Consider the following 22,846-nt stretch of genomic DNA (forward strand, 5'->3'; position numbering starts at 1 on the left):
TGGTGATGAAGGATGAGATGGCAGCCAACTATCAGGTTGATATCCCGATCACAGCAAAACCCTCGACAGGCGATGTGCCACGACAATTGCCACACTGCTGCGAAAGATTCATGTAGATTTAACGTCAAGTTGGCATTTGCAAGAACACAATATCCTGACATGTCAATGACCCGGTGGACTTTCGGCCTCAATCTACTTCCGCAAATGAACCTCCGCCTCAATCATCTCAAAAATAAAATCCTTCACCGAGGAGATGCAATATTCAAAACCAAATCATCAAAATTCCAAATCCCGTGAATCTCCATCCAAAGATCCAAATCTAGACCCAGTTAACCCACGGTTGACGCCTTGTGTCGTCGCGTTGGTCATGCTCACCCAAAAAAAAAATGGTCCCACAAAGCTCGCACCTCGGACATTTCGCAATAGCGAGATCTGCGAGGTCACGACTCAGCGCACACTGCGCAACGACGTAAACGTGCAAAACGCACCAAGGCAGCTGCGGTAAAGTGGAATCATGCCAAGATTGGGGTAACGGTGCCTTCAGTAAGCACGTCTTTACTGCCTATCATGAGTGCATACTGTCGGTTGGGGCTTCTTGCGCCAAAGCCAAAGGTAGGAGACATGAACTGGGTGCTGGTACTTGTTTTCGTGCTGAGAATACCTACTCTATCGAACCATACTCGACCTCAAAACTCTCTGCGCTCGTCAATGAGAAAAGCATGATTGGTCTTCGTCCACGGCATGCATAGTTCTAGAACATTTACACGCAGTCATACTCGTCCAAATCAAGGTTACCACAATGCTCACAGCCACGACCCACGATCTATCCCCGCCGCCCTCTTCCCTGAACACGCATCACGCCCTACGCGACCCGGTCCGCGGAGAAGGTTTCCCCAGGTCCCAGGTCATGGGCCCCTCCGCTAGCCCTGTGGGATCATCGGGAGGGATCGTGGAACCACGATATTTCTTTGGGCATTGGATTCTCACACTGCGGTTCCGCGTTTGTGCGTTTTCTGTTTCTTACAAAGTCATCCCGGGAAATCTCTCGAGGTATTAGGTAATTGCTCCCAGCGCGTCAGCTGGCGGCGCAAAGCTGCACTGATGTGGCGGCGGGATGCGGGAGAGCGCAGCGGGATTGTTTTCTTAGCGTTGTGGCCGGGCTGGGGATAGGCGCCGTTGGGGTTCGTTGGTTAATGGTCATGGGCTAAGAATTTGCATTTATGGTATTACACGCACAAGGACTTGAGGAGTGACATTGAGACTGCCATGCCATCAACTCAAGGCACGAGGTATAATCGGATTCAAAGTCTTGATCAAGTCATAGAGGCTCATCCATCGCACAGGAATTCAGCACCTGGGATGAGTCCGATGGAGACTTTCATCCCGTCGGCTCGGGGAGAGTTGGAACTGGAAATTGGGCACCATCGCGGTGATCTTTTCCCAGCCCTAGTATCCGTATTTGTTTGTTGTCCAAGAAAAATCAATTTGCTTCCGAATCGAGTCAGCAGGAAAACCCAGTGCTCCTTTCTCGTCATATTTGCTATAGTCTACCCACAAATCGGCGTCCACTAAGGCTTCGAACGATATTCAGCGAAACTAGCAGGACGGTGATTCCCATGAAATGTGACGCAAATGCCCAACTGTACCCGTACGGACGAATCACAAACAGATCTAATTACAAGCCACTCAAAACGGGAGTGGCGGTGCGACATTGTTGTCTCTCGTCTCTGAAATCCATGTTTCTCGCCTGTTGAACTTTTGACTCTTGACTCTTGACTCTTAACTCTGGTGAGTGTGAGGCGTCGGCCACTCGGTACACCTCACCCTCCATGTTCCACCATCCCTTTCCTCACCATCTGTCAAGAATCAATTCCAGGCACAGAATCGATAGCCGGGGACGCCACTGTAATCGACTGAGAGGAAAAAGAGAAACCAGTGTCTAGCATCCCATGTACCCTGCTCCAACACACGCCACAGCTGGTTTTCGCCTGCAGAATTAGGCTTTGACAGGCGAGGGAGGCAGCGTTGCTAATTGAGTTAGTGCCAGGAACCACCTACACCACCAAAGAGGTTTGATGTTTCTGGCTCCTCTGGAACTCGGACGCTTGGCCGCCGCGCCGCGCTCGTGACAACTTTGACAGAAGAGAGTGCGCGTCCGCAACAACTCAGACCTTGGAGACTCCGAGGGCGGTTCTCGATCCATCTTGCAGCTTGCATGCTGCCACCGGCTGTTACCGGCAGGGCAGAGAGGTCAGTGCCATTACGCAGTGACGAGTGGCACGTGAATGAGGCCTTTGAAGTCGGCGGTTCTCACCGAATCTACGCAACAAGTCTGTCGCCGCTTCATCCACAGTGGGTTCCTTCATCAATGAGTGTCCACGATGTAACGACTCAGTGTCGCTATGGCGATCCAAAAGTGACGCAACTGCAAAGTAAATGCCAAAAACAACCCCAAGGTCCAGACTTACTCTCCGCGGATTAGCATTTGCAACCCTGTAATCCAGTCGGCAGCTCTGACGAGCCACGCGAAAGCGGCCGCTGACGATTCCGCCCTCGTCGGCGTGGTCCATGGTCCTCTGGTCAGGGGTGACCCCCGGCCGTCCTGGGAAATGGATCCCGTTGCCGACGTTGTGGCCCATTAAACGGGTGCGCGCCGCGGAGATGCAAGATTCAACGACATGTGGAACTCCGACCCGAATGTCAGGCCACCGGCAATGAGCCATGTTACGGGACGCCCGGTTTTTCTGTGGAGGCCAGCGGCCATGAGCGGTCCGCACACATCGTCGACCATTGAGAAGTCTGATATTTGTCAATTGTAAACGTCGTCCCGTGGAAATGGTGCACCTTTGTCCTAGGAAATAAATACTGCCCGAGTCTCCCGCTTCTGAAACGGAAGAGAGAAGAGAGGAAGTATCACTACCTATCCAGACATCAGACTTCAGACTTTCGTCACACAGACAATAAGAAATTTCAGACTTCAGACTGCTGAGCACTGGCTGCAGCACATCATCATCATCATCATCATCGTCACCGTCAGCCTCAACATCACCTCCGACTTACCACCCTTGGTAGATGTTCTCCCTCTTCAAGACCACTCGTCTTTTGCCAACTTTGGCTCGTCCCACAAACAACCTTGCCCGAGCATTCTCCATCTCATCCGCCAGAATGGGCCTCACGCAAGACCAAATCAACATCGTCAAGTCGACGGCGCCCGTGCTCAAGGTGCACGGCGAGACCATCACGACCCTCTTCTACAAGGACATGATTGACACCCATCCCGAACTCAAGAACATCTTCAGTCTTCGCAACCAGGCCTCCGGTGAGCAGCCCCGGGCACTCGCCCAGTCTGTTCTCGCCTATGCCACGTATATCGACGATTTGCCCAAGCTCAAATCCGCCGTTGAGCGCATCGCTCATAAGCATGCGTCGCTGTACATTCGCCCTGAGCACTACAACATTGTCGGCCACCACCTTATGAAGGCGATTGGGGAAGTTTTGGGCGACGCACTTACACCCGAGATCGCCGAGGCTTGGACACTAGCATACGGGCAGCTTGCGCAGGTTTTCATCGGCCGCGAGAAGGAGATGTACCAGGAAGCAGGCACCTGGACAAATTGGCGCAAGTTCAAGATCATCCGCCGCATCGACGAGTCCGACTCCGTCACCAGCTTCTACCTCGCACCCTCAGACGGCAAGCTCCCCCTGCCCAAGTATCTACCGGGCCAGTACATCTCCGTGCAGGTCCCAGTACCGCAACTCGGCGGCATCACTCAGCCCAGACAATACAGTCTCAGCGACGCGGCGACACAAGGAGAATACTACCGCATCAGTGTCAAGCGTGAGGCGACAGTGGTGGACGCGCCGGAAGATGACCTGAAGAAGGGCCTGGTTCCCGGCCTCATTTCCAACCTGTTGCACGACGGCTACCAGGTTGGCGACGAAATCGATGTGTCGCACCCCCAAGGAGACTTCTTCCTGGATGCGAAAGAATCCGAAAAGGCGGACGTTCCGTTGGTGCTTCTCTCGGCAGGTGTCGGTGCAACGCCGCTCATGTCGATCCTCAACACGGTGCTGAGCCCGGAGTCCAAGACGCCGAACCGGCCGATCAAGTGGGTGCACGCCGCACGCAACAGCAGCAACTTGGTGTTTGCCAAGCACATCCGGAACCTGACGCGGGAGCGAGAGAACGTCAGCGCGCATATCTTCCTCAATGAGGTCATGCCAGGAGACGAGAAGGGGCAGGAGTACGATTACGAGCAGCACCTCGACCTGAAGCAATTGCCGGAAGAAGAGCTCGGCCTCGCCGACAAGAGAACCGAGTACTACGTTTGCGGGCCGAGGGATTGGATGCTCAAGGTGAGACTTGTGTTGGAAGGTTTGGGCGTCGAGAGGGAGAGAGTGAAGCTGGAGCTATTCGCAACTGGTGACGTCGAGCAGTAGTCAGTCAACAGCAGTGATTTGAGTATCAGATTAGACAGGGCTGAAAGAGAGGGAGAAAAGGAAGAAAGAAAGAAAGAAAGAAAGAAAGAAAAAGATTTGGCTGGGATCTTGCGAAGGGATGATTGGGCGGGGCGACAAGTTTTGGTATCGAACTGAAAGAGGTTCTTTTCCTCGCGCGCACCTTGCTTGAATTGTAATTGTATTGATAGATAGATACCTCTCTGAAATTTTCAAACAATTTTGTCATTGTGAACCACAACTGTGTGTCGAGAGTTCGTTACTTTTTTGCCTTGTGTCCTTTTTTCGTAACTTGGTCCTCCCTCGGCCGTGCGAGTCCAAGTTTTTCTTTTTCCCAGCTGCGCTGTTTCGAGGCGATGGGTTTTGCGAAAATTTTCTGACGTGTGGAATTTGACACGATCTTGCGCACAGGCTGAAAAATGAGGCTTCTAGACGCCAAGTCGAATCTTGGGATGTAGCAAGTTGATGAGATTCAGAAGATGAAGTTGATATTGACATCGAACAACGATCGTTGTTGATAATACGCCCTCTATCGGCTAGGCACTGCATCGAATCGGGACGGTCCGCTGGTGAACCACAGTTTGAGATTCTGAACTTGGGCGTTACGGTGTAGCAGCCAAGCGACTCGTTCGTGCCATTGCTATAATGCATCAAGTAAGCAGCCCGCCGTTGGGATGAAGCCTTCGTCCATGGTCCATAGGTTAAGGCGGAAGGGTGTGCGGACGAGGCTCGCGGCGTTCACGAAGGGAAGACTGGACGAAACCAGAAAAAATGGGTTGGGTGACACAGAGAAAGTCGTATTCCCGGTGTACTTTGCTTTTTCTCAGCACAGAAAAGTGACGAGTAACTTGGCTCTGGCGCCCAAGTTGTGCATCGTGACGATGGATGCCAGGACCAGGCGTCGAGACACGGCTTGCAGGCGGGATGGCTCCCCGAGCGGGAGCTTGCGCGGGAGCGGGTGCGATCCGGGAGGGCAGCTAATGGAATTGGGACCAGCAGGGAGGCGGAATCATGGCTTTGGGTCCGTCGATCTGCGATGCAGCGACCCAACGATCCAGCAGCTACCCATGGAGCATCGGATCGACATGGATAGTCAGGAGGAGGCCAGCTGCATATTCCCCGTTCATCAGGGTCCGCCTTGATGGGATTTCGGATCCAATGTGAGATGCGATGAACGTCAGCGCAGGGGTGGGAGGGGTGTAGAAGAAGATATACCCAGAAAGATACGCTGAAAAGCCAGTCTACTTGACGGTAGACCTGAAGGGAGCAGGAGCCGAGGCGGCTGGCGATAGATCCGGATCAAGGGTCATGCTAGTATGGTAGAATATGTCTCCAATGTCTGAGTCTTGAGGGACCTAAGATGGAGCTGATGGAGCTGATGGACGAGACGGGAGAGGTGGGCGAGGTGGGCGAGATTCAGATGATGGATGTGAGGTCAGAGTAAAGAATTTGCGGCCAATAGATGGAGAGGCGTCGAGACCTGTGAGGATTGTCCGTACCTTACCGCGGTAAGTGACTTACATCTCGAGGCAAGACCTCACTGGATCGGCTCAGGGGTTCAGTTCGGCCGTGATTGGTGAGACCACGTGCCCGGGGAGTCGGGGCTCCGGTGCCGAGCGCTAAGAATAAAACAGGCAAAACCAGTGGCCCAGGTACGGCCAGGTCACGTTATTCTGGGAATGGGAGGCAAGAGGTACGCGGCTGTACAGAAGTAAGGTACCTGCTTGCCTTAACTTCGAGGTAGAATACCTTAGAGCCTGAGGAGGAAGTTGCGAGGGCAGTGGAGGAGTACTGAGGTGGGAGACGGAAGCTGCACCTGCCGCCCTCGGCCTCCGGGCAAGTCCCCACCTGCCGTCGCCGTCCCCGGATCCGTCGGCCGGAAACAGGTACGTACTTTGTGCTGCCATCCGGGTCGGGTGTGCCTTCCTCCCATCTTGCGTGCTGTCTCCCTCCCGCTCAAAGCTGCCACCTCAATCATTTCCACTTCTCACCAACACCAAGCCCCAATTCCAACACCAACATCCTCCCGCCCACTTGTCGACGAGACTGCCGTTTTTCCCTTTGGAATGTTCAACTCCCACTAGAGATTCCGTACGTGGCTGAGCGCGTGCAGTCGTACCCTGGGGCGCCGCTTCTCCATCTCTTTCGCCCATTCTTGCTTCCCTGCGTCAGGACAGGGGGCCCGCCGACATGACAGGGGCTCAATTCCCATCCATCTGGCACCACTAATCTTTTCCTTTCTCAATCATCTTTCTTCTTTCTCTTCCCCTTCCTCTCTTTTCCATTCACTCGGCTCCATCGCCCGTCCCGACGATCAGATTTATCGCCTCCCACCTCTTATTCTCCCAGTCAATCGCCTGCGCTAACTCTCTCATGGTATGGCCTCGACCACGGTCATATTCGACTGCTCACTGCTCACATCGACCCAGGCATCTCGCTCGATGGATCGATGGATCTCCGGAACTGTCCCGGCATTGCCAGGCCCCCATGTCCAATGATCTCACTCACATTGATCATTTTTTCACCCATCGTCGTCATTCCAGGGGCCTCGGGAAGAAATCATCGAGTGGAATCCTGACGGGCCTAAGGGCCAGAGTTCTGGAAGAGTCAGCTGCATTCCGTCGTGATGCCCACTCTCGCCCTGTCCTGCCACCCAAGATCCTGCGACCAGCCGAAACCCATCGCCCTCTCAGGGGACACGAATCACAAGGATGGCCACTGTGGAATGCCGGTACTCAAACTCTATCCACGCATCTTGGTCACACCTCTTCAGTCCTCACCCCCCATCATGGGACACCTGGAAGCTGCGAGCTATTCGTATACTTGGTAGAACTACCTGAAGCTGGAGCTGCCTGGAGCTCAACATTATTCGTGTACCGCATGGGGTCTCTCCAATGACCAGTCTCCAACCGACCCTCCGCCTGTTCTAGAGTTTATGGACCAACGGCCTCCGTGGTCGAGAACCGCTGCTGCCCGAATGTCGCCCCTCGGCGATGGAATAGTGTGCCTCGCGGAACTTGAATTTGGGCTCTGGATTGGCAGACTATCTAGCACCCCACGCTGCGTGAGGGTCCTTCAGCGCGCCTCTCTCCATTATTCCAACGCGTCCAGCCGGCCCCAAAGCCGCCCAAGAACCTCTTTTGGGTCCCTCCCCCGTCAATATTGCACCTCGGTGCCAATATCGTTCACCTGATGTCGCAGTGCACTGGCCTAGAGTTCTCGTCTCTGCCGAGAAGCTGAAGAAATTTTCCGCGGGAGCGCGCATCCCGCCATGTAAGGACCCGAGAGACGACAAGCCAAGTCCGAAAGGGAGGGCAGCTGTCATAATGCACCGAACCGCAAAATCAACGCAACCCCGTCATGCCATGCCATGCCATGCTACCGGTTCTGACGGATGGCCGAGGCGCTGCGATAATGCCTAGTGTGGTGGAAGATGGGACTCGAGCTGAGCTGTCAACATACCTACGCGAGTCGTGGTTCAACAGCACGGGCAGTTGCATGATCTGATGCCTCATTCCGTGGAACGGCCCGCATTCGCGCACCTGGCACTGCGACCGCCGACTATTATGCTAAGCTGCTGGCTGCATCGTGCCGGCACTGCTCATGGCACTGTCTGGACCACCTGGAACACCAGTTCATCCGACCCAATTTTTGTCATTTCGTTTCGGCCGCAGTCGCCTGAACAATCGCAATCCGCACCAACTAAAACAAAGAATCTTATTCTTTGAAGCAGGAACATCAAACAACAATCGCATTGACAAGACGGTGGAAGGCGTCATACTCTGATCGGCTTCCAAACCAGCCTCGACGTTACCCGTAACCCGGGGCTACGCGGTGCCCAATCACAATATCCCACTCTGTCCTGTCTCACAGACTGGTGTGGTGACGCCGCTGACTGACTTCTTGGTGATCCCCCAGAGTCCCAGAGTGGTCATGGAGACTGGGCTGCCACGAGTCGAAGGCTGGGCGACGCGGCCTCTTCCGCCTTTCACACCTTGTGCAACGCACCTCGGTTTCTCGTACCTTTTTTCATGTCTCGTTGTGTCCCTCAAAAGCCTCCCTTGACACAAAAAGAGATTCCAGTTTTGTCTCCAGCCAGGGCAGACACGAGCACCTTTGGCCCGAGGATTCTCGACTGTATCATTCGTCCGTCGTATTATCCTCCTCTACTCCGTACACCGTAGGATACTCCGCACGGGATCCCGCCGTTCCTATCGAATGGCAAGGGTCTGACAGCCCAAACAACAACTCTTAGCTGTGAGATCACTAGCTTTCCTTAAGCTATTTGCGCCATCACGTCGGGTCGCCCTCTGACGTCCGGATTTGACCATGGCACAGCGGATACCAGAAGCTTGCAAGGGTCCGTCTTGAGGGGTAGTGTCGGTGATCCTTGCTAGCAATCAAGCCACCCACACTTTGGAGCTCCTCGATATCGCGCACTAAAACTGCATTCTCCCCAATCCGGCACGCAGCTCTAAGGGAATGCACGTTACTCACCGTCGACGGCGCGCCAGCCTAGGAACTCTCATGCTCTGCTCATCATCGACATCGTCTCCCGCTTGCCATCCAACCGCGCCCGCCAACTGCCCGCCTACAGCGCTTACTTGGCCTTCCCGCACGACAAAGAGACGGCGCCTTCCTGCCACCTTCTCGGCCGTATCCTTACCGATCTAACCTGCTTAAACCCACAACGGGCCCTACTCAACGGCCTCTCGTCGCAAGGCTGTCTCCTAGTCCACAACAACTTCCCACCATAACTTCCTTAGTCGACTACGGCATTACTTTTTTTCCCCGATGAAGATGTTGTCACTGGGCCTCCCAATCGTCAACTTCGGCCCTGGTTGCCCCCGGCGCTGACTCCGAACTTCACCGAGCGAGGCAAAAGGAGGCACAGAAGTCCAGCTGCAGGTGTGCTTCGCCCGGGTGGTGCGGGATGCCTCCCCTCTCGTTTTAGCTGGTCATCGTGCCTGAGGTCATCACGGCACGGCATCAGTGCCCCCCGCCCCTGGCAATAACGCACTGTGACAATCGTGGGATTCCAGATTGCATCGATCACTTGGGGGCTCCCATCTCGTCTGGTACACTGCGGCGCAAACACGGGGTACCCTGGTCGAAAATCCAGATTGCCGGGTTCGCAGCCACCAACAAATATTTGGTAACAAACAACCACGCAAGCCAGCCCAGCAAAGGAAGCAAACAACCCTCGAATCCTGACAATTTCCACGCATAACGAGCAAACATGTCTACGAAACCGTTAGACAGTTTTATTTTGCGGCTTGATTTCTGGGTCTTGACTGAAATTGCTCCATCCATCGGCTAAGCAACATCGGCTTGGCTTCTTCCCGCTTGCCCGGTGTCGTGTCGTCGTGTCAGGTCGTGTCGTCCATCCCATCCCCGAGCCCGCCGGCTCACCAAGTTGGTAATCGAACTGAATCTGGACTCTACTCGAGCCAAGACGGCTCTCTCCATTGGCTACGTTGCGAGAATCACGGCGACTACGGAGACTAGGAGACTAATCCAAGCCGTCGTGGAGTCTACTTACGTGGTCGGCTGGGTCGTTGAAGAGCTTCCCGAAGCCGCTTGATAGCTCGATGGATCTTGGCCAGAAGGCTCGATGGGACGAGGCAGAGGCGGCGGGGAAGGCTTCGCCGTTATCTCTGCCACCTTGTGACATCTGACATATGAGGCAAGCGATCCAACTCGAACCCGAGGCTAGGCGTCGAAAAGCTCGAATCGCGATCACAGGTTGCACAGCATCTGGTGCCTGCGCCGCGCTGCACCGTTTTCCTGAAGAAGATGGGTGCTAAATGTGACGTCCATCGACGACGCCGTCGAAGCAGGATCACCACTTGCCCCTAGGCCATTCCTTGGCACACAAACTCGGGGACCCGCCCTTTCAGCCACGTTCTGCATGCTCTTGCGGTCCCTGTCGACCATAGGAGACCACAGGAGACGATGGGAGACCAAGTGGTCCAAGGCCATGCCGCGCGGTGGTGGGGGAGCGGATTGGAGTGGTGAGTTACCTTGGTACCTAGGAACATCGGCTCGACTCGACTCGACGGTGGGTAAGAGACTCAGACAGACGCCACACCTGGCGGATGGTGGCCCGTCATGGTGGGAAAAAAAAGCTCTTTATGTTTTCTCTCTCTGGAGAGAGCTTTCTTTGTCCTTTTTCCATGCCACATCTGTCCAAACCTTTTCTGAGTTCTGACACTTCGTTTTTGCATGTTTCATCGTCTCCACAGACAGGGACCCTGGTGGATCTTCCGGCCCCTTGCAAGTGATCCTGGGCTGGTTAGTGCAGCTCTGTGCAGTGTGCAGATTGAAGAGAGGAGAACTAGAGACTGGGGGACTGGAGACGTGTATCTCTCTCTGTCTCTCTGTCTTTCTGTCTGCGAGCTAGTGGAGCAGGTTTCTTCTTTCAGGCATCGTGCTCTCATACTGTCTAGTAATGAACATCGGATCGCTGAAGTCAGGCAAGGTCTGTACCGTGGTGCTGGGCCGCCGGGGAAGTGCCTATTGGTTGTCCAGGCGAGCAAGCGGTGCTGTTGTCTGCTCGATTTGAACGAACCAGACTGGATGGACTGACTGGATGGAGGAGACTTGAGTCTTGTCTGTAGTTGTTCTGTACACCCCCTTTCCACTCCCTCGTCGTCCTTCTTTCTCCTACGGACACCTACCAGGCAGGCTACCTTCCATGCCAGAGGTACGGATACCTTTCCCATATCCCGGTCCGTAGTTCTGGGGAGGTTAGCCCAGATGCTATTTCTTTCCAGTCCGAGAGGACAAGGTCCAGCATCCTCGCCCATATTCGCCATGTTTTACTATCTCGCTCCAAGGCTAGCCGATGACTGTCCAATCAAGGTAGCCCGGCACATCCAGTGCTTTTTCGACCGAGCGGGCTATGGTTGCGGCGAGGAATGGATCAGCTCGGGTCGTATCGTAGTCGATGCTCTTCGGTACCTCGCCTGCTCGCTGGATCTCTCTCTTTTTGCCCTGCACCTCATCAACGGTACTCTTGTCCCCGGTCGAGAGAAAAGCATTCATGTGTAGCTGTCTCATTGACTAGGGATCGGAGCAGCCCACTTCTTGGTCGAATGGATCCAGGCCTATTTGACTACACACCTCCCCTCACCCCCGACTCTCTGGAATTCCCTCGCAAATTGTTCTTGTTTTGCAAACGCCGAACCATGGCAGTGACAATGTCTGACGGTCCGATTCGGAAGGCCTGCGATCGGTGTCATAGGCAGAAGCTCAGCTGTAAGCGCGTCGGCGATGAAGCTTGTGAGCGCTGTATCAGACTCAAGGAAGAGTGCACTTCGAGCCCTTCTCTGCGGTATCGCAAGCAACACAGTCAGCAGCAGCAGCAGCAGCACCACCACCACAACCACAACCACCACCAATACGGCTCAACAGGAGAGGTTGTACGAAGAGCCATCCCGACTCCCAAGCGGCAGCGTACAGAGAGCGGGGCCGCCCAAGTCACACAGTCCGATCAAGGTGAGTCTTAGATGTCTTTGACTTGTCTAGAATAATCCTCCCTTTACTGATGATTCTTGCCTCGTGTAGTTATCGTCAAGACCCAACATGGTGGTCCCGTCTGTGGTAACACGGCATTCGGAGACAATGCTGTCGTTTCACCTGAGGCCATGCTTGACATGGTCGATTTCGACTTTGGCTTCGGCAACTCTGCCGGCCTCTATCAACCCAGCACAAACCAACAACAATTACCCCAGACTTTCACCGGAGCCATGGACGATCTGATGTCAGGACATGGAGATTCCATTACCCATCCGTGGAGCCCAGTCCACTCGGCAACTTCAGACTCGGCATTCACCTCACCCATGGCACCGCAAGCAGACCAGGTCGGCCGGGTCTATCTCGGAAGCCCTGCGTTGCAAAGGCAATCTTCTTCAAGATCGAGTAAGCCGCATGACTTTACTCCACCACGGCGAGCAAGGAAGCGTGTCAAGCAAAGAACAAGGCAGATCATGCTCCGGCCGTACGCTGCTGGCCAAGGACCATCGACTGGAGAGTGGATGCCGCGCATCACCGAAGTCAACTCCAGGCTCTTTGAGCTCTCGTCAAACCTACCCGCGCACATCGACTCATCCGAGGAGCCCGGCCGATCCAGCATAGCCTCAACGCCCGATGACGGAAGCTCTACCTCGGCGCCTTTCCCAGTTGATGAGATGTTCAAACTCTCTCGACACTTTGCTGACCTTCTTGCGGAAATGTCTCCACCGATGGAGGCCGCCTCTCCCGCAAGCGATGGCGGGAACTCTGTACTAGCCAAAGGACTCAACTCCTTGTCGGATCCGGCGACCTGTCTCTTCGTCCTCTCGACGTATGTTCGGCTTCTAGACATGTACCAGAAGGTCTTCAGCTGCATTCACTCAGAGCTAAATCAGCTTGAGTCGGGTCACCTGTTTCAGTCATGGAAACTTCCTGGCGTCACCGTGGGCTCCTTTGCCGTCGACTCGGCGCCGTCCCTCCAGATGTCTCTCACGATTCAGTTAGCGGAAGAGTTTCTTTTACAGATGCGGCGAGCATCTGCATCACTCGATCCGACTCTGCGATCGGATGGTTCACCAGCGGGAAAGGCCCCTGATGCAGCCTCAATGTTCTCTGGAGTAGTCGATGTCTCATTTCAGGCACTGAAGAGGCAAGAAGAAAGCCTAGGCAAGGAACTAAAGGATCTACGGAAGGCAATGGAGACTTCTCTCGACGGATGAAGACGAAGCCAAGGAGTGTAATCATGTTAGATAGTGCAAATTGCTGTATTGATGGCCTCGGTTTGCTTCTCAATATGCTTAGTGTGGAGAATTGGACGACGGATGGAGTTGTGTCATGGAATTCATAGGATCGGATGGAGTCACTTTTAGACATGAGGAGCCAAGACAGCCTCAATCTGAACCACGCGGGACAAAGAAACGTCTTTCATGTGCAAGTACCCCATATTCTCCACGAGGAAGATATGCACGTTGATACATTGACTTTGTGAAAGTTAAAAGTCACTACGGAACGGATCGCGCTTCCGAAATTCTTGAGTACAGGACCGTTTTCGTCGTTAGGTCTCTCTTTCTTGAGTCTCTGATGACATCGGTTGCTCCCAGCGCCGAAACAGACGTAAGTCACTTTTACACACGCTGGATGAGCCGTCGTTGAAGAAGAGGCGCCGTCTTATCAAGCCTCCCGGGCGGCCGATGGCGTCTGCGAGACCGAGATCGAGAGACTGGCTGACTAAATAATAGTCGGAATCCCGTTTGTTTGCTGGCAACTAAAATAGTCAACGCCGAACGTGCACGCCAAATAATCCCGGCGACCGTTCGAGACATTCTTCGGCCACGGAACTCCGAACCACCCCTTTTGATCCACCAACAGACAAACCATCGCCGAACCTCAACTCAACTTCCATCCCACACGCCCCCTACGCCCCTCCCCTTCCCAGATCCCCCCCAGTTCCTCTTCAGCACACCCCCGTACCGTGGGGGATCTGGGATCTTGGGTCTTGGGTTTCTGGGTGCTTGGGTCTAGGCGGAGTAAGGCGGTTTGCCCCCTTACTTTTTTGACATGGGGGCACAGGCGTCATGTAATCGACACTGTCCGCCAGGGAGGAACCATCGCGAGGTTTGATATTGTTGCTGCCATCAACTGATTGTCTATATATCCCTTCATATCGCACCGTCCAGTATGATGTCTTTCCCTCGATCACCACAGCCCTTCCCATTCTTCCCTATTGTTATACCTCTTACCTCCATCTTCACGCATCGGACAATTCAGCCCACGTGTCGACGACTTACACGGAGTTTTATACTCTTCTCTTTTCTCTCTCCAACCCCCCCATAATACCTAATTATCCTAGAAATACCCCTGACAGCAATGTCTACCTACAAGAAACCCCAGTCAGAGCCTATAGCCATTGTTGGCACAGGTTGTCGATTCGCTGGCGACGTAACATCAACAACAAAACTCTGGGATCTTCTCACCAACCCCAGACAATTATCACAAGAGGTCCCGAGCAACCGGTTTAACGCCCAAAGCTTCTACCACCCAGACGGCGAATACCATGGAGCAACCAACGCAACACAGGGCTACTTTCTCGAGGAAGATCACCGTGTATGGGACGCAGGATTCTTCAACATCACACCCAAGGAGGCCGAGGCCATCGACCCTCAACAACGCATCATCCTCGAAGTCGTCTACGAAGCCTTGGAATCGGCCGGATATACACTCGAGAAATACGCTGGCAAGAAGGTTGCCGTATACGCAGGGCTCATGACAGCAGACTACGACTCATTATGCCAAAGAGACGACATTACATCGAATCAATACTTCGCCACAGGCAACTCACGGGCTATTCTCTCTAACCGAATCTCATATTTCTTCAACTTCCGTGGTCCCTCAATGACCATTGATACAGCATGCTCATCAAGTCTCGTCGCTCTTCACCAGGCCGTCTTGAGTCTCCGGTCCGGTGAGTGCGAGATGGCCTGTGTCGCCGGTGCTAACTTGATGATCACCCCCGAGCAATTCATCAGCGAGGCCAGTCTGCACATGCTCAGCCCTACAGGCACATCAAAGATGTGGGATATGAGTGCAGACGGATACGCCCGCGGTGAAGGCTTTGCGGCTCTGTTCATCAAGCCACTGTCTCAGGCTTTGAGAGACGGCGACTCCATCATCAGCATCGTGAGAGAGACTGGTGTGAACTCGGACGGACGCACTCAGGGTATCACCATGCCCAGCCCCCTCGCCCAAGCCGAGTTGATTCGGGACACGTACCGTAGATCCGGTCTGGACTCACAGAATCCCAGTGATAGACCCCAATACTTCGAAGCTCACGGAACTGGCACCCAGGCCGGAGATCCCAGGGAGGCCGAGGCCATTTCAACGGCATTCTTCGGCAACGAGGCCAAGACTACTGCCGAGAGTGACGATACGAAGCTTGTAGTCGGATCCATCAAGACGGTCATCGGCCACACGGAAGGCGCCGCGGGTCTAGCTGGCCTACTTAAGGTGGCCCACTCCATGATTAACAACTGCATTCCACCCAACCTGCATCTCAACACCCTCAACCCTAGCGTGAAGCCGTTCTACGGACACCTCCGAATCCCTGTCGATATCGTCCCTTGGCCCCAGGCCCCGACTGGCCAGCCCCTCCGAGGAAGCGTCAACTCTTTCGGCTTCGGCGGCACCAACTCCCATGCCATCCTCGAGAAGTACGAGCCTAGCATCCACGATGAAGTCGCGAAGCACTTCGCTCCAGCACTGGAGGCACCAGTCTCGTCGCTCACCACCGCACCCTATGACGCCGAAGCTCCCGCTGTCGGCCTTCCTCTAGTCATCTCTGCCAAGTCACAGAAGTCTCTTGTTGCTGTGGCCCAGGCCCTTCGTGACTTCATGGCGTCGACTGACAAGTCGGCCGACGAGGTCGCTTACAACCTGTACGCCCATCGTTCGGCCCTGACCTACCGCACCGCCATCAGCGCGGACTCCCGCGATGGAGTCATTGCCGCCCTCGACAACCTTCTCTCCAAAGCCGGGTCTTCTTCCAACCCTGAGCTTGGTGTTCGCGCCAAGCTCGACGGCGGCGAAGTCAAGATTCTCGGTATCTTCACTGGTCAGGGAGCGCAGTGGTCCGGCATGGGCCGTAAGCTCTTCCACTCCAGCAGCGTCTATAGGAACACCATTGAGAACCTCGAGAAGGTTCTCAAGTCTTGCCCCCACCCGCCCACGTGGTCCCTCATTGAGGAGCTCATCCATCAGGATGATGCCTCCCGCATCAACATTGCCGCACTCTCTCAGCCCCTCTGCACTGCGGTGCAGATTGCTCTTATCGACCTGCTTGGCAGTATCAGTGTCTCCTTCCACACCGTTGTCGGCCACTCATCCGGCGAGATCAGTGCTGCCTATGCCGCCGGCGTGCTTAGCGCTCGCGATGCCATGCTCATCTCCTACTACAGGGGTATGTCTGCTCACCTTGCCGGCGGCAAGGATGGCCAGAAGGGCATGATGATGGCTGTCGGTATGACCCGCGCTGAGGCGTCGGCTCTCTGCGTCCGGGACGACATCAAGGGTCGTATCTGGGTCGCTGCCAGCAATGCGCCGACCAGTGTTACTCTCTCTGGAGACGTGGACGCGGTCAAGGCGCTTCAGGTTGAGTTGACTGAGCAGAAGAAGTTCGCTCGTCTTCTCGTCGTCGACACTGCTTACCACTCTGCTCACATGGAGAGACCCGCGGCTCAGTACATGGAAGACTTGGCTGGTTGCGGCATTGAGCCGAGACAGCGCAATTCGACCGTCTGGATCTCCAGTGTGTATGCTGATGGCACAGAGCCAAGCATCGAGGAGCTCAAGGGCCCTTACTGGAAGGACAACATGGTCAAGGCCGTCTCCTTCTACGAGGCCATTGATCTTGCTCTCAGCTCCCAGGGTCCCTTTGCCAGTGCCGTCGAGGTCGGTCCTCACCCCGCGCTCAAGGGTCCCGTCCAGCAGACCGTCAAAGCTGCCACTGGTGGCGCTCTGTCGTATGCTGGCCTACTTGACCGCAAGAAAGACGACAGACACGCCTTTGCCGAGTTCCTGGGCTTTACTTGGAACTACTTTGGCACCGATGCCATCGACTGGAGACTCCTCGTCGCACAGTCTTCTCAGCCTGGTCTCTCGTCTTCGAGAATCGAGCTGCCTTCCTACCCGTGGGACCACAGCCAGATGCATTTCCGCGAGTCCCGCATCGCCCACCAGTACCAGTTCCGCGAGAAGGGACCTCATGAGCTTCTTGGTGTTCGTACCCGCGATGACACGGAGTTTGAGCTGAGATGGCGCAACATCCTTAAGCTTGAGACTGTCCCCTGGATCCAGCACCACAAGTTCCAGGGCCAGGCTCTGCTTCCTGCCTCTGCTTACTGTGTGCTTGCACTGGATGCTGCAAAGGCTGTTCTCAATGGCCGTGAGGCTTCGGTTGTTGAGCTCACGGATCTCGAGTTCATGAGTGGTATCTCCCTGGAGGCCAATACTTACGGTGTCGAAATCTTGGTGTCATTGAGCATCGCGCCTCCTTCCACCAAGGGCCGCTTGGCTGGCAAGATTATCGAGGGTGTCTTCACCATCACATCATGCTACGCTGATGGTGTCACTCCTATGCAGAAGAACTTCACTGGTAACCTTCGCATCTACCTCGGCGAGCCATCAGAAGATGCCCTCCCCACACGCGATCCCTCGATGGCTGAAACTCTTCCTGCCGACACCGACTCCTTCTATCAGATGATGTTGGACATCGGCTTGGATTACACTGGCCCCTTCCGCGCTCTGCAAAGCATTGATCGCAGATACAACTTCTGCTCGGCTACGCTCCAGAAGTTCCACAACACCGATACTACCGGACTCGGCGTCAGCCCTGCCACCCTGGACAGCTGCTTCCACTCCGTCTTTGCCGCTGTGGCTTCGCCCGGTGACAAGTCTCTCTGGACTTCTTTCCTCCCCAGGAGCATTGAGAAGATTCGCTTCAACCTCGCGCTTTGCGATGGTAAGCCTGCAGACAATGCATCGCTAGTTGTCGACTCTGTCATTACTCAGGAGATTCCTCGCACTAAGACCGCGACGACAAAGTTTGTTGGTGACATGAGCATCTACAACCCCGACGGCGAGATGGAGATCCAGGTTGAGGGTCTCATGGTCGCTTCCTTTGCCAACTCCAAGCCCGAGGACGATAAGGAGCTCTATCTCACGACCGTGTGTGATCTGGATCCTGAGCACGAGATCATCGCTGCCGACCTTAGCCAAGAGGACGTTGCTACCGAGCGCATCCTGCTCGAGGCCTGCGAGAGAGTCGCGCGCTTCTACATCCACGACGACTCGCTCAAGGAACTCTCGTCGTCGCCCAACTTCTTCACCCCGCCGGCCACTCCCATGTCGCCTCCCAAGGCTAGACCGTCCGAGGCTACTCTCAGCCCTTGGCAACAGGACACTGCCGAGACACTAGACGCCTACATCCTGCAGTCTCCCTTCCAGCACGCCCTCAGCTTCATCCGGCTGCTCGGTGAGAACATTCCCGATGTGCTCCCTGCGATGCTCTCAACCATCATCCAGGAAGCCAAGCAGCTACATCGCTTCCGCTCCCATGTCAGCCGTGTCGTCTCCCAGCTCGCTCACCGATACCCTCGCATGCGAGTGCTTGGTTTGACTGACCCCGAGACCGCGCTCACAAAGCACGTCATTGATGGCTTCAAGGGCTCATTCGTTTCCTACACGTTGGGCAACGAGACTGAGCCGGACCTGATGGCAAGATTCTCATCCGACGCGATCAAGAAGAAGATTGACACCGAGCACACCAAAATCCTTGACAACGAAGACAACTCATCTCTCCAGCCGTTTGACATGGTCGTTCTGACAACCTCGATTGTCAAGGGTGCTGAGCAGCGTTCCAAGCTCAAGCAGGTCCAGAGCCTCATGAAGCCTGGTGGTTTCCTCATCCTCATCCATGAGTCGATGAGCCCTCTTCGTGATAGACTTCGTCGCGCCTTTGGCGTGAGGAGGCAGGCTGATCTGCCGCTTACTCCTCCCGAGTGGCCTGACCTTCTCGACGAGTGCGGCTTTGCGCGTGTCTCTAAGAACGCCGAGCAATTCTTCGCTCCTGACTTCTCCCTCATCGTCAGACAGGCCGAGTCGGACATCAAGCAGGCTGCTCTCAACCCCCTCAACAGCTCCGTGCCCAAGGTTATGGGCCACACCCTGATCATTGGTGCCCAAGAGAACACGGCCGACCTGTCTGCCGAGGTGCACCAGAAGCTGGACCCGTTGTGCAGCAGCATCGACATCATCGCCGACTTGGACTCTCTTCAGCCTGCCATTTTCAATGAGATCAGTTCCGTCATCTTCCTTGCCGATTTGGATGAGCCCATGATGAGCTCCATGACGCCAGAGCGTCTTGATCTCTTCCGTGCCCTGATGGCGCCTGAAAAGGTTGTTCTTTGGGTCACCATGAACTCGCGCGCCGGCAACCCTGAGCACGCGGCGACTTTTGGCTTCTGTCGCTCCATGCTTGCTGAGATCCCCAGCCTGAAGCTCCAGATGCTCGATCTCGACTCTCGCCGTGATTCTAGCGATCTTGTCGCCGAGACCTTCCTCCGTCTCAGCATGAAGACGCTGCGCAGCGCTGCTCAGGATGGCAAGTTGCTGTGGTCTCACGAGAACGAGATCTTTATGGAGCATGGCAAGAGGCTCATCCCTCGTCTTCTTCCTTGGAAGGAGGGTAATGACCGTGTCAACTGCCCTCGCCGCCTTGTGGCTGACGAGGTCAACACTCTGAAGCAATGCGTCGAGGTTGTCTCTGCCCAATCTGGCGATGGCTCTGCCGTCTACACTGCCAACATTGTCGAGGAGACTGACATTGATGATGCCGTGGCAATTCCCGACCAGAGCGTCATTCAAGTCAAGTACAGTTCAGTCGAGGTCATCAATTTTGGACTCAAGTATGCCTCTCATGTCTGCATCGGAAAAGAGGTCACATCAGGCGAGCTGTGCCTTGCCATGACCAAGTCGAACTCATCCTACGTCACCGTTCCCAACTCTTGCGTCTTCCAGCTCAGCAGTAGTAACATTGAGCCCAAGCTCCTCCTGGGTCTCGTCCTGAGATACCTCGTGGCCTTGTCCGTCGCCGAAGACATGATGGAGCAAACTGTGCTTCTCCTAGAGCCCGATACCGCTCTCTTGGAGTGCATGAAGGAGGTCTTTGAGGCAAAGGGTGCGAATGTCATTGCTTGCACCACTAATGGATCAAAGCGCAAGTCCTTTGATCAACGCTACATTCACCCTTACGCCAGCAACCGCGAGCTCAAGGCACTCTTCCCTGCTCATGGTGCTTCCGTCATTGACTTCCTGCCCGAGGGCAGCGAACTCTCCGAGACCATCCTTGACTGCCTTCCCGAGAACTGCGAGTACCACTCTCGCTTCTCTCTTCTCACTTCCGAGCACGTTGTCGCCCTCGGTGACTCTATGGACATTGAGCATCTCTGGGAGACAGCCATCGGTAAGGCAATCACCAATGTCAGAAGCATGAACAGCCGCATCGGTTTCCCGGCTCTGGAATCCATCTCCGTCCCTCAGCTCCTCGACCACACCGGCAGCAGCAAGCCCTTCCAGATCCTCGACTGGCGCGCCGAGCGCGAGGTGCAGCACATTGCCAAGCCCCTCTTTGGCACGCAACTCCTCCGCCCTTACAAGACCTACGTCCTCGTCGGCTTGACACGCGACATGGGTCAGAGTCTGTGCAACCTCTTCTTCGAGCACGGTGCGCGCCACATCGTCCTCGCCAGCCGCAACCCCAATATGCATCCTCAGTGGATCGATGACCTTAGCGCCAAGGGGTGCGAGGTACGCATCGAGAGGCTCGATGTCACCAGCATCGAGAGCGTGCGGGCGTTCAAGCAAAGGCTGGCGCAGGAGATGCCGCCTGTTGCTGGTGTCATCAATGGCGCCATGGTTCTCGACGACCGCGTGTTCGCGCAGATGGATGTCGAGACCTGGAACAGGGTTATGCGTCCCAAGACTGTTGGCTCAAGCAACCTTGATGAGATCTTCTGCGAGGCTGACATGGAGTTCTTCATCATGACTTCGTCGTTCGCGGCGCCTGGTGGCCACGGCGGACAATCCAACTACGCGGCAGCCAATATGTACATGAACGGCCTCGCCGCCAACCGTCGCATCCGCGGCCTGGCTGGCTCGGTCCTCAATATTGGTGTTATCTACGGCCTCGGTCTCCTCCATCGCGAGCGCACTGACATCTACGCGTTCCTAGAGAAGGATGGCTACCCGCCCATCTCGGAGCGCGACATCCACCACATGTTCCTCGAGGCCATCGTCGCGGGCCGCCCCCTCGACGGCCAGATCTACGACATTACGACTGGTCTCAGCCGGTACAACGCCAACCGCGAGGATAAGCTGCACTGGCAGATTGACCCGCGCTTCTCGCACTTCACCTTTGAAGAGGATGATGAGGGCGCCGAGGGTGAGGGCCAGGGCAAGCAGAGTCTCAAGGAGAAGATCAAGGCCGTCGAGGGCGGTGCCGAAGAAGTTGCGGCCGTACTAACCGAGGGCTTTGCGCGGTACCTCGAGGTCGTACTCGGACAGGGCGAGGGCAGCGTCAAGGGGGAGCACAGCGTAGGCGAGCTGGGTATGGACTCGCTTGTTGCTGTGGAGGTGAGGGGATGGTTTTGGAAGGTGATTGAGCGGGATGTTTCTGTGATGAAGATCCTGGGCAGTGCGAGTGTTGCAAAGTGTGAGTTTTTTCTCTTCCCCTTTGCTTTTCTCTGGGCTTTGACTGACTTTTCGTTCCTAGTGTGTCTTGAGGTTGCCGACGGCTACATCAAGGAGAAGAATAAGGCATAAAATGCCGATACTATACTCTACGGGCTAGGCCCGAGAGTGAGAGGGGAACCAAGAAGGGCTGTAAAATCTTCTTACGATACCTCCTCTGAGCATATGTTATGTACCATCATGTCTGCGCTGCATTTACGTATGCCTTTTTGCATTTTTTTTTTTTTTGCATTTCAGCTTGGGTGTCGGTGGATGGATGAATTTGATGACGCGGTTGGGGAAAAATCTTGTGTTCCTTCGTCAAGTCTGTTTTAGCCATGATATCTTTTTGTATTTGTTTGTATGATTTGGTGTATTGGGCGGGAAGGAAGGCTTTCTCGACATTGGATGGGAAAAAAACTTTGGGGTTGGGATCTACTGGATTTTCGGTCGGTGACTTGCCACGTCAAGTCGTTTGTTTTTGCTTCATGCTTGGTTTGGTTATTTGGTTTTTGAGATATACCACTGTCCCTACGACTATCCATTGCTGTCAGTTAGAGTCACTCGAAAGACTTATGTTCTTGACCTTGGCGTTCCCCCATCTTGAAGTCGTGATGAGTTTTTCTCATACATGAAGTCTACCTATTCTACACGAGGCGTTCTTCACAGAGTATCCATAGATGATCGGGTATTGAGTGTTTGGAAACGGACCGAGAATAGCCCACTAAGGTGAATCAAGAATCAAAACATTTCATCCCCCAAACTCTTAAGCTTTCCAAGCCCACATATTGCAATATAACCATTCGGGCTAGACACCTGACAAGACGACCGTCCAAACCCCAACTTCCTAGAAGATCCCGCTCATCCGGCCGTGACATCCAATGTGGATCCCGCCCGTTGCCTCTTTGGGGTCGGGGATGCCCTCCCTCCGCGTCCCCGCATCAACAACCACGCTACCACCCGGCCTGCCGGCCCACCATGATCCACTTTTATCTTGTCACGCTTGTCAAGGTGTGCTTCTCAAGCTTTCCCCCCCCCTCCTTCTTTCAATGTTTGGCAGTTTGCTCGTATGGTCTGGTTGTTTACCAAAGCG

At 54.8% G+C, this 22,846-nt stretch overlaps 9 protein-coding genes across 9 annotated transcripts; 4 read left to right on the forward strand and 5 right to left on the reverse strand.

The window, feature by feature from the left end:
* Positions 1-2,165: 2,165 nt before the first annotated feature.
* CCOS01_08920 (uncharacterized protein) lies at positions 2,166-2,639 on the reverse strand (the record flags this gene model as incomplete). The annotated part of the gene is made up of 2 exons (XM_060457080.1): positions 2,166-2,228; positions 2,469-2,639. 2 exons carry the CDS (start codon positions 2,637-2,639, stop codon positions 2,166-2,168), a joined length of 234 nt encoding a protein of 77 aa, XP_060311780.1.
* Positions 2,640-3,165: 526 nt separating this feature from the next.
* On the forward strand, positions 3,166-4,440 carry CCOS01_08921 (globin; the record flags this gene model as incomplete). The annotated part of the gene is made up of 1 exon (XM_060457081.1): positions 3,166-4,440. One exon carries the CDS (start codon positions 3,166-3,168, stop codon positions 4,438-4,440), a length of 1,275 nt encoding a protein of 424 aa, XP_060311781.1.
* Positions 4,441-4,683: 243 nt separating this feature from the next.
* CCOS01_08922 (uncharacterized protein) lies at positions 4,684-4,956 on the reverse strand (the record flags this gene model as incomplete). Its single annotated transcript, XM_060457082.1, has 1 exon — positions 4,684-4,956. The coding sequence occupies one exon, from the start codon at positions 4,954-4,956 to the stop codon at positions 4,684-4,686; it is 273 nt and encodes a 90-aa protein (XP_060311782.1).
* A 3,068-nt stretch (positions 4,957-8,024) lies between these two features.
* CCOS01_08923 (uncharacterized protein) lies at positions 8,025-8,186 on the forward strand (the record flags this gene model as incomplete). The annotated part of the gene is made up of 1 exon (XM_060457083.1): positions 8,025-8,186. The coding sequence occupies one exon, from the start codon at positions 8,025-8,027 to the stop codon at positions 8,184-8,186; it is 162 nt and encodes a 53-aa protein (XP_060311783.1).
* Positions 8,187-9,510: 1,324 nt separating this feature from the next.
* CCOS01_08924 (uncharacterized protein) lies at positions 9,511-10,132 on the reverse strand (the record flags this gene model as incomplete). Its single annotated transcript, XM_060457084.1, has 3 exons — positions 9,511-9,701; positions 9,871-9,970; positions 10,001-10,132. The coding sequence occupies 3 exons, from the start codon at positions 10,130-10,132 to the stop codon at positions 9,511-9,513; spliced, it is 423 nt and encodes a 140-aa protein (XP_060311784.1).
* A 65-nt stretch (positions 10,133-10,197) lies between these two features.
* Positions 10,198-10,440, reverse strand: CCOS01_08925 (uncharacterized protein; the record flags this gene model as incomplete). The annotated part of the gene is made up of 1 exon (XM_060457085.1): positions 10,198-10,440. The coding sequence occupies one exon, from the start codon at positions 10,438-10,440 to the stop codon at positions 10,198-10,200; it is 243 nt and encodes an 80-aa protein (XP_060311785.1).
* Positions 10,441-11,274: 834 nt separating this feature from the next.
* CCOS01_08926 (uncharacterized protein) lies at positions 11,275-13,193 on the forward strand (the record flags this gene model as incomplete). Its single annotated transcript, XM_060457086.1, has 3 exons — positions 11,275-11,485; positions 11,656-11,958; positions 12,028-13,193. 3 exons carry the CDS (start codon positions 11,275-11,277, stop codon positions 13,191-13,193), a joined length of 1,680 nt encoding a protein of 559 aa, XP_060311786.1.
* CCOS01_08927 (uncharacterized protein) lies at positions 11,299-11,520 on the reverse strand (the record flags this gene model as incomplete). The annotated part of the gene is made up of 1 exon (XM_060457087.1): positions 11,299-11,520. The coding sequence occupies one exon, from the start codon at positions 11,518-11,520 to the stop codon at positions 11,299-11,301; it is 222 nt and encodes a 73-aa protein (XP_060311787.1).
* Positions 13,194-14,340: 1,147 nt separating the features above from the next.
* CCOS01_08928 (beta-ketoacyl synthase domain-containing protein) lies at positions 14,341-21,846 on the forward strand (the record flags this gene model as incomplete). The annotated part of the gene is made up of 2 exons (XM_060457088.1): positions 14,341-21,736; positions 21,797-21,846. The coding sequence occupies 2 exons, from the start codon at positions 14,341-14,343 to the stop codon at positions 21,844-21,846; spliced, it is 7,446 nt and encodes a 2,481-aa protein (XP_060311788.1).
* Positions 21,847-22,846: the final 1,000 nt, after the last annotated feature.

Source organism: Colletotrichum costaricense, assembly GCF_030867565.1.
Source record: "Colletotrichum costaricense strain IMI 309622 chromosome Unknown Scaffold_9.1, whole genome shotgun sequence".
Lineage (NCBI taxonomy): Eukaryota > Fungi > Ascomycota > Sordariomycetes > Glomerellales > Glomerellaceae > Colletotrichum > Colletotrichum costaricense.